Below are 9,564 nucleotides of genomic sequence, written 5' to 3' on the forward strand. Positions count from 1 at the left end.
GGCTTTTCCTAGCTGGCTTTACTGGGGGAAGAACGCCCACCTATGGGTTGAGGGGGGTTCCTTCTGAACCTCAGGGTGGGGAGGGCTCTGAGATAAAAGAATGCCTGGTGGGTCCTGAACCTTTGTCAGCACCCCCGCAAGCCTGGGGATACAGCATTTGCAGAGGCCGTGGGTCTTGGCCCCCTCACCCCCAAGCAGGCAGGAGGCACAGACCCAGCACTTAGTAAAATATTTCATTCAGTAAATCTTGTTTTCCTCCTAGAGCCGAGGCCACATCAGAGGGCTGGGGCCAGTTGGTGGGGGTGGGGGGCGGGAAGAGGGGTGTGAACCTGCTTCCATGCCAGTTTTCTGGTTAGTTCTCTGGCGGGGGTGCAGTGCGGAAGCCGCCCTCTCCCTTGCCGGTGAAAAGAAGGAAGACAGCCCTCTGCCACAGACTGCTGGGTGTAACTGGTGGGTTCGGCCCTGCGGCCAATGGGTTATGTATGTCTGTAGATCTGGGGTGGAGCCCATCCGTTTTACCACTTCGGGTAGTGGCATCAAGTGAGCCGATTAGAGGGAGAAGCGTTATAACTTTCCCCATTTGGTCTGGCGAGACCCGTTGCACGGCTACTCCTTTGAGGTCAAGCCCAAGCTCCCCGATATCCCCAAGAATAGCGCTAATACTAAGCACTTCCCCTGCCCTAGGCGGGAGACAGAAGGGACACCGCCTCGCCGTGCAGCACCGTTGTTGAGGTCCCCGTCACCCCGGGCCTCCCAAGGCCAGCTCCTGCTGAGTCCCGGGCGAGGCACGTAACCAGGCGGGTGCCAGGCAGACTAGAGTCTCGGCGACGCTCGATTTGTCCCGGACTCCCGCGAGGGGATGGAGTTCCCTTTCCAGTCCAGCCCCCGGACCCCGCCCAGAAGGGCGGGGTCCGGAGTTCCGGACAGAAAGCCGGGGCGGGGCCGAGTCCTGCACCCCGCCCGGCTTTGCTCCCCAGGCTCGGAGCTGCCCCCAGCGCGCCGCGCTAGTCCGTGCCGTCCACCAGCTCGCACAGCATGTTCTCCAGAGCCGTGATGCGCTGCTCCTGAGCCTGCACCTGCTCGCGAAGGGCCTTGATCTCATCCAGCAGCGTCTCCAGAGTGTGCTGCTGCCGGCGCGCGGAGGACAGAAGAGGCTGTGTCAGGAAGGGGTCGGGAGGGGGGATGTGTAGACCGGGCCTGGGCCGGAGCCGAGCCGGATCTTACCGACAAGGGGGCGTCGCTGGCCGACTGGCTGCGGCGGGGACCGGAGGGAGGGCGCACGTCCAGTATATTGCGCTTGGTGACCCGGAGCTCGCGGTGCTTGGGAGGCACGTAACCGTCCCTCAGAGAGATGAGCACGGGTTCGGCGTCCTGGCCGGATAGCCATTCGTCCGCTTCTAGGGCCGGCTCGGGGCCCGGAGTATCTGGGTACAGGTCGTCCTGAAACAGGTCTGACTGCGGGGGTAGGGGGACAGGAAGACTAGTGTTAGCAGAAGGCCGGGCCTGCTCCTTTCCTTCCGCCTCGGAGCCCTCTCTTCCCAACCTCTCCGCGCCCCCTTACCTTGCGGGGCACAGTCATGATGATGGGCTCACATTTTCTTTCGTGCAACTTGTAGAACCTATAAGGGAGCGGGCTTCAGCATCCCCGCCGGCTCCCACCCGCTTTTCTGCAGGGGACCAAGGGGTTGGAGACCAACACTTGCTGAGCCTGTACCATGCACTTCAAAACACATTATGGGTCCAGCTGGTAAAACATCTCTGATGGGGTGTTTATCATCATTTTACAGTTGAGGAAACTGAAGTTTAGAGAATGTTAACGCTGGGGCTGCCCGGAAACAAGCCAGGTTGACCCTCCCTTCTCCCCGACCAAAACCCCTCCCCCGCAAAATACCCCCACTCCTTCCCAAAGATCACACTATGGGAGAAGCCCCTGTGTCTTCTCCGATGGCAAGTGGGGACAGACATGCAAGCGAGAAGGGCAATGGCTGCTGACCGGGCGATCTCACACTTGCTGACGTCCAGCCCTCTCTTGGGCATGAAACCCATGCCCCTCTGAGGCTCCTTGCTGCTGAACGTGTTCAGGTAATGCACGAAAGGTGGTTCGTCGGTAATCTCAAAGTACCGAATGCTGCTGTCGCCCTGCAAAACCAATCAGTTCAGAAACATTCTCAGGTGGGACCCTCAATATCTCTGTCCCGTCCCTGTCCTCCCCTGCCGTCCAGGCACCTTGCCGCATAGGTAGACGATGCTGGAGTCGGGGTCGTAGAAGGGCAGTAGGACCCCGTTGCTTGTGTCCATCTCCTGCAGCGCTACTGGCTCCTCAAAGTTGTTCTGCCCGAGCACAGGAGGCGTGACCAGCCCTGTCCCGGCCACCGTGCCACTGCTGGATCCCCTGAAGCCCCTTGACCCTTCCTACCCGCTCCAAGCCCCGCACGTGCCCAAGGCAGTTCTGGCGAACCGAGCTGTGGGTCCCGCCCATGGACACATCAGTCCCAGGGCCGCCGCACATAGATCCCCTGCGCCGCCGCCGCATGCAGTCACTGCAAACCACCCCCAGGGACTCGGCATCACCAGATGGGGGTGCCAGCGTGGGCTCCTTCAGGCGACGCAGCACAACTGGGCGGAGGGGTGGGTGTGGGGATGGCAGGCGCTGCAAAGGGGGCAGCAGCCTCCAGCCCAGTCCAGGTGGGCATGCCCTGCGGGTGGGGGCGCCTGGCCCCTCTCCCGTGATGCCAGTCCCCAGGGCACACACCCCAAGCTTCCAGCTGCGTTACCGGGTCCCACAGGCCCAGCTCTCGCTGGCTCATGCGGGTGAAGCCTGTGGTGAAGATATGACCCTGGCGCGTGAAGACGGCCCGCATGGGCCTCATTCCCTCGTGGGCCGCAAACCTCTCCTGGGGTGGGGGGAGACAGGGAGAGGCGTCACCCAGCTGCCTGCGCCTAACTACTCAGCTTCCTGGGGGGCCCCGGCTGGCCCCAGGCCTGGAGAGCGTCTGCGACCGGCGGGAGCGGGAGGTGCGCGCCTCTCGGCGGGTCCCGAGCCCTTTAAGCGCCCTCAGAGGCGGATCCCGAGAGCAGGGGAAGTCGGCCGGCTCCCCGCGGCCGCAGAGGGGCTTTTCCCAGCGAGGCCCCGGCCTGGGAGGGCGCTCCGGGCTGGCCCCGCGGAGGAGCGCGCGCGCGCCTAGCGCGGCCTGGCCTACCGGGTCCCAGAGCGCGAGTTGCCGCTCACTCATCCTGCTGAAGCCGGTGCTGAGTAGCTTCCCGTCCGCCGTGAAGACGGCCCGCAGCGGGCGGGCGCCCTCGTGAGGCCGGGCTCGCTCCTGCTCGCGGGGTTAGTGGGTTAGAGCGCTCGCGGCGCGGACAGGCACGGGCCCCGTGCACCCGCACCCGAGTCCGAGTCAGGGCGGGGAGGCAGGGGCCGCCGCCCTCAGGGAAACGAGCTAGGCCTAACAAGGCGCGAGGGTTGTCCCCTCTCCCCCTCGCCCAGCGGGTCGACACGGGCAGGAAGGGGCCTACCCGGAGGGAGAGCCGGTGGCGGGCCCCAGACCCTGCAAGATGGGGCGGGGTGCTGGCCGAGAGGAGAGGGGTCCGGGATGTGTCATGCAAGTTCTGGTGGAAGGACCGAGCTTGCAGCGTCTCCGCTGCTCAATTCCAACCCGAAGAGCACTGTTCTGAGCTTGTGAGGTGCTGGGGAACCTCACAGGGGAACTGCTCTGAGCTTGTGAGGTGCTGGGGAAAACAGGGAACAGGAGCGGGACAGAAGACTGTGGGCCGTGGGCTCGTGGGCTTCGTTAAGGCTGGAAGCAAGGGTTGCAGACACTGGGAGGAGGGTACTGCCTCAGGTTAGAGTGGAGGAGGCGAGAGCCAGGACTAGGGACTTAGAGGATCAAGGGCACTGGGGCCTGACAGTTGGTTCCTGGGGTGGAGGCTGGGGAACAGCAAAGCCAGGCACTCACCGCCACCACCTGGCCCTTGCGGGGGTCAATAATGCGCAGGGTCTTGTCCTTGCAGGTGGTGGCTAGCAGGCTGCCATTGCTGTTCCAGCACACGCTGTGGATGACATCTGGGTGCATGTCGTCTAGACTCAGGAGCACCTCTCCCGTGCCCACATTCCAGATGATGATCACATTGTCACCACCTGCCCAAAGCAGCCAGTCATGGTTACTTGGGTCCTGCCTGTGCCATCCTCCCCCACCACATCTGCAGTAGGGACCCCTCCCTAGGCCCCCAGACCTGCACTGAGCAGGACATTCCGGGCCGTGGGGTGCCAGGAGAGGATGCCCACACGTTTGGAGTGTCCCTCAAGTGTAATGATGGGTTCCGTAATGTTGCGCACTGGGGTGTAGTCTGGAACCTGCCACACCTGGGAGGGAGGAAAAGGCATGGGGTGAGTGGGATGAGGAACCTGCTTTGTCTCTCTCTTCTCCCCAACATTGCCCCCTCCCCACCCCGAACCCTACTGGCTCTCTTGAGTGATAATGGTCAAATACAAGATGTAGACAAGATGTAATGATGCCTGCCCCGGGCAGAAGCAGCTGGGAGCCAGGAGGAGACACTGCCAGCTCTCCAGGGACCTTTCTTTACACCCCAGCCAGGAGACTTCAGAACACTGCCCCTTGCTCTTCAGGCCTCAAGTTGGCCATGGCTATAATTAGCCTTAAGAAGTGCATCCTGGGAGGGGGTGGGCATGTGGCTAAATATAGCCTGGGAGCTGGGCAGGGCTGGGCAGGGCCCTGGGACCCAGCACCCCTTTTACCACCTCCCCTAGCGCAGGTGAGGCAGTCCTCCCCCCTTCCCCTGCCCAGCTGCTTTGCAGCATCCACCTGGTTCCTACCATGACTGTGGTGTCATCTGAGGCACTGGCAATGACGTTGTCATTGTGTGGGCACCAATCGATGTCCAGCACAGGGGCAGTGTGCCCGGTGACCAGCGGGTAGTTCTTATCCACTCGTCCTGTCTGGAGGGGTCAGAGAGGGAGCTCTGGGGTCAATTTCCTGTGTGCTTTTTGGGGGTGGGCCACGGACCTGTTTACATCTCAATATTCTATCACCTAGTTTCTCTTTGCGAACCCCTTTCAGAACCTCCAACCCCATGCAACTACTTCCTATATTCCACTAAAGGCAGACAGAGTGGAAGCCATTTAATATCAGGGAATCAGACACAGAGAGGTGATGACTTAGCCAAGGACACGCAGCAAGATACTGGGGGAGCCGAGACCTGAACTCTCAGTCCAGTGCTCTTGCAAAAACACCTACTTGGAGGAGGCTGCTGTTGGGCCCGTCCTCCCCAGCTAGAATGTCTATAGGAAGCCCCTGGTAGAAGAGGTCAAGGTGAAGTAGGTCATAGGCAATGCAGTGGCCAACAGTCCTTTCCTAGCCAACCTTGGCAGATCTCCCCCCACCGTCACTAGCTTGACCTTGGAACCACCAGCAGCAGCCACTCCTGGTGCCTGCTATCTCCCAACCTGAGCTGGGGCTCACCTACTTTTGGTTGTTATGGGCTTTTTATGGGGGGCTCTGAGACCTTTGCAGAGACTGGCATCAGCCCAGAGCGGGCAGTAGGGGAGGGGGTGGCCGTGTGGTACGGGAATGGCAGTTGTCCTGGGTGAGGAGGTGGCTGCAGTTGAAATCTGAGCCCCCGGGGATGGTGTCCTTGGGTGATGTCTGCATTGTCCTGGAATGAGTCACTGGCTATTGTCAGGCCTCTTCCTGACCCTGCCACCTGCGGGGTCTCCCTTCACAGGGTGTAGGGGCCAGATCAAGGTCATGACTTGGGGTGGCCATCCTGGGGGGTGGAGATTTCCAAGGGGCTTGAGGTTACTCAGCAAGGGGGAGGTAATTGCCCAGCCCCCATCCCTGGGGTTGGGAGGGCTCTGGCCTTAGGTGTGATGTACCCCTGCCCTTTGTTCTCATTCTGTCTTGCTATAAGAACCACAGTGGGGAGGTGACCAGGACTCTTTGGAAAGAGCTTGACCCTGTCCTCAGCCTGGTGCTCTGGGGTGTGATTTAATCAAATGGTCACCATGCACTGGGGAGAAAGATCATGAGTGGGGTGTGGCATCGGGAGAGACAGGAACAGAATCTGGGTCAGGCCCTGGCTCCACCACTTCCCAGCTATCTCCATAACACCCTTCTTGTCCCTGCTGGTGACAAGGGTGCTGCTCAGAAAAGGGGACCGGCTGTGCGTGTGTGCAGGCCACTGTGCTGCTGCTGTTCTGGGCAGGGTGAGGGAGCCTCCGAGTTGGTCCCCAAGGACTTGGGGAACAGGGAGCAGCTGATGGACACAAACTTCCCTCCCAACTGAAGGAGGGATCCCCTGGGGCCACAGCTAGTGTCTTCCCACCTGCTTTCTTCCTTGAATCCCTCACCTTGGCCAGAGGCAGGACAATGAAGGCACCTCCACCTCCCGCCTCCACAATAATGGCCAGGAATTTGGGGTTGACGGCACAGAAGGAGCTGTCCCATGTGACCTTGGACACACGGATATCCTCGTAGGATTGGTCAGCCTTTGCCGCCTGCCCAAACACATGGCGGAACTTGCTCTGCCGAACCACACGCCGGCTCATGGCTGTGGGTAGAAATGGAGGATCTCAGTTCCGGGAATGCCTTTGGTCCTTAGTCCTGTGAACTGGGGGAGGGAAAAGAGCAGGGAGGGGGTGGCGAGTGAGAAAGGTTATCTGGCTATGAATCAGGTCCTAGAACAGGGAGCTTTCTTCCAGGTGATGAAAGTATGTGAAAGGTCTTTGCCACCTATAAAATGTTGCTTAATTCAAGGGGCTGAGATTTGGTACCTGACTTCTTTGAGACCCAGGCAGGGGACAGTGGAGTTTGCCTGGGCCTGAAAGCTTCCTGGAAGTTGAAGTGGTTTGGGGAGGAGCCTCAGTGCAGGCTGCCCTCCTGATGGCTAGCCTTGGATGAGCATCTCTTCAGGAAGTGGTTTCTCTCCTAACTGCACCTTGCCCAGAATCAGAGGCCGTGGTTTTGGGATCTTGGCTCAACGCCAGCTATGGGGCTAAGACTGCAGCCCCTCAAGATCCTGAACTCTGCATCTGTAACGTAGTTTGGGCAGACGGGCTTTTGTCTTTTTCTAAAATTTTGCCAAGGGCAAGTTCCTCCTGCCAGCTAACCTGAATCTTTCCTGCTACTGTTTTCATCAATTTCATCCCATCCTGTTGGGGGACACAGTGTAAGGTGGATCTCTCCACTCCCCTTTCACTGGCCTCTCCAAGAAGTCCTAACCATGGTCTGGCTTTTGCCTACCATACTTCCGTTCCATTTCTCCTATGGGTGCTCTTTCCTGCTGAACTCTCCTGGGGTGGGGTCCTCAATCCCCGCGCTACGGCCAGATTTGCTGGAGTGGGGAGGGTGAGTGCCTTTTCTTCAGCCAGGGTCTGTGCTATGCTCTTCCCCAGGGGACTCACCGGGCTTTTCCAAAGCCCTATCCAGTGACTCTTGCCCCTCCCCAGCCCCGGGCATCCCTGTGCCCTTCACGCCGCTTCTGCAGCCCCAGGCCTGAGGCCCCGGCCTCCCGGCACCCTCCTCCGGCCTTCTGCCCCGGCACTGCGTTCTTAGGAGACGAGGTGTTGGTGCCGTGCAGGCGCGCGGGCCGCTGTCCGGCCAAATATAGACACCAAGTCCGCCCAGCCCGGACCGAATTTGGCGGCGCGGGGGAGGGGGCGCAGATCTCTGCCCTCTCTAGAGACCCCGCCCGCTGCGGTGGCTGCGGTGGCGGCGTGGGATGGGGGGGGTACCTGGTCCTGAGTGGGCCGAGGGGCGCTCACGCTGCGACTCCTCTGCGGAGGGGTTTAGGGGTGCGCTGGGGGCCGAGGGAGTCAGGGCGCCGGAACTGCCTCTCCGGGTGTCCGCGGCGTCTGGGGCCCGGGTGTTCCTCTGCGCGCTCGGGCCGCTGCTTGCGGCTCTCCGGGGCCCGACGTCGCTGCAGTCCCAGCTGCCGCTGCCATCAAACTGCGGGGGCGGGGCCTATGACGGGGGCGGGGCCACAGGTGCCCCGCCCCTCCAGCGGCGGGAAAGTCGAGCGCCGCTGACTCTGCGCAGCCAGCCCGCAGGGCTCAAAGAACTGTCAAAAGTAATTGAGGGTGGGGCGCCTGAGTGGCTCAGTGGGTTAAGCTGCTGCCTTCTTCTCAGGTCATGATCTCGGGGTCCTGGGATCGAGTCCCGCATCGGGCTCTCTGCTCAGCAAGAAGCCTGCTTCCCTCTCTCTCTCTCTGCCTGCCTCTCTGTCTACTTGTGATCTCTCTCTGTCAAATAAATAAATAAAATCTTTAAAAAAAAAAAAAAAGTAATTGAGGGTGTCCCGGCGGGTGGTGCGCACGCCTTCCCCACCCTCCGTGCCTCCGGGGTGGGTTGGGCAGACCCAGGTTCTCAGATCCAGGTTCGCAGACCCAGGTTTCCAGACCCAGGCTGGGCGCGGAGAGGGAGAGCCGGCAGCCACGCAAGATCAGGTGCCTTCGCGCCGCATTCCTGCTGCAATCGCACTCCCAATTTAGCTTGTCCCCGCTGGAGGGCCGGGGCGGCGGGACTGCACGCACGTCCAGACCCTCCTGGGGAGAGGTCCCAGAAGATGCTTCTAGGGAGTCTTCCCAGCCCTTGGATGAGGGCCTAGGCTCGCCCTGGACGGCTCGAGGGTACCCGACAGGGGGCTGTGAATGTCCCTGTTCTTGTTATTAATGGCTATGGCGACCACTTGAGAACCTAAAACGTTGGCACTGTAGCTAGGCATTTCACCCGATAGAGAGGATTCCATGGAGGAGGGCGCAAAGCAGATTAAAGACTCGGTGGGGAAGTGAATCTACCTTGAACGCGTGGGAACACCACGTTCAAGGAGAAGCAGCTGCCACAGGCTTTTGGCAATCAAATTTTATTTTATTCATTTACTTTAAAAAAGACTTTGAGAAGGAGAATGCGAGCATGAGGTGGGGGGCGGGGAGAGGGACAAAGAGGAGGAAGAAGTAGCAGACTCCCCACTGAGAGGGCAGCCGGGTGCAGGGCACCATCGCAGGAGCCTGAACTGAGATCATGACTTGAGCTGAAGTCAGATGCTTAACCAACAGAGGCATCCAGGCGTCCTCCCCGCAACCCATCTCCCTTCTTCCACCATTATCCAATGCTTCTCTTCTAACAGCAAGAGAGGGTTAAAAGCTTTTACTTCTTTAGAAAGTCATGCCCCATTTCTAGAAATCAGTGAGCTGAGAGGGCTTGTGCTGAAAGTTTGTGAGCTCTACCTCACTAATGTCCAGAGAGGTCAGCCACCCAAGAAATCTAGTCCCTGCTGGGGCAGGTCACAGCAGTTGTCCCAGAGCAGTCACTCTGTACCACACATGGCAGAGGAAGTTTGGTCCCTTTGCTTATTCATTCTCCTAACATTCAGGTAGTGGCTTTGGCAAGAGCTTCTTTGACCAGGCAAGTTCCCAGCTTGGTCACTTTATTGGAGCCACAAAGTCTGAAATAATCTTTGGTTATCCCATTTCCCACTCAGCCTTTATTTTGTGGGAGGAAGAAAGTTGTATTTTTTTCCCCCCAGAGCTTTTTTAAAAATATATTTTAT

General features: G+C 59.7%; 1 protein-coding gene across 6 annotated transcripts; it reads right to left on the minus strand.

Moving 5' to 3' along the window:
- Window position 1: 1 nt before the first annotated feature.
- CORO6 (coronin 6) lies at window positions 2-7,968 on the minus strand. Of its 6 annotated transcripts, XR_007123426.1 has the most exons (12): window positions 7,751-7,967; window positions 6,368-6,627; window positions 4,835-4,957; window positions 4,234-4,363; window positions 3,957-4,138; window positions 2,775-2,894; window positions 2,227-2,331; window positions 1,994-2,139; window positions 1,562-1,619; window positions 1,225-1,455; window positions 926-1,127; window positions 2-891 (listed from the first exon to the last, which is right to left on the minus strand). XR_007123426.1 is itself a non-coding variant. In XM_047707688.1 (11 exons), exons 2-11 carry the CDS (start codon window positions 6,563-6,565, stop codon window positions 1,005-1,007), a joined length of 1,413 nt encoding a protein of 470 aa, XP_047563644.1. In that variant the 5' UTR covers window positions 6,566-6,627; window positions 7,751-7,968; the 3' UTR covers window positions 2-1,004. The 6 variants fall into 6 exon arrangements, 5 of the variants coding, with proteins under 5 accessions (XP_047563644.1, XP_047563643.1, XP_047563642.1 ...); XM_047707688.1 differs by having other exon boundaries at window positions 2-1,124; window positions 7,751-7,968; XM_047707687.1 differs by having other exon boundaries at window positions 2-1,127; window positions 6,368-6,567.
- Window positions 7,969-9,564: the final 1,596 nt, after the last annotated feature.

This window comes from Lutra lutra, chromosome 16 (assembly GCF_902655055.1).
Source record: "Lutra lutra chromosome 16, mLutLut1.2, whole genome shotgun sequence".
Classification (NCBI taxonomy): domain Eukaryota; kingdom Metazoa; phylum Chordata; class Mammalia; order Carnivora; family Mustelidae; genus Lutra; species Lutra lutra.

Excerpts from the sequence above, each read along its gene's own strand:
- CORO6 (XM_047707687.1), bottom strand. The coding sequence starts at position 6,565 with ATGAGCCGGCGTGTGGTTCGGCAGAGCAAGTTCCGCCATGTGTTTGGG. Across the intron at positions 4,958-6,367 it reads TTGTCCTGCCTCTGGCCAAG|ACAGGACGAGTGGATAAGAA; the intron begins GTGAGGGATTCA and ends TGACCCCTCCAG. Across the intron at positions 4,139-4,233 it reads GAATGTCCTGCTCAGTGCAG|GTGGTGACAATGTGATCATC; the intron begins GTCTGGGGGCCT and ends TGCTTTGGGCAG.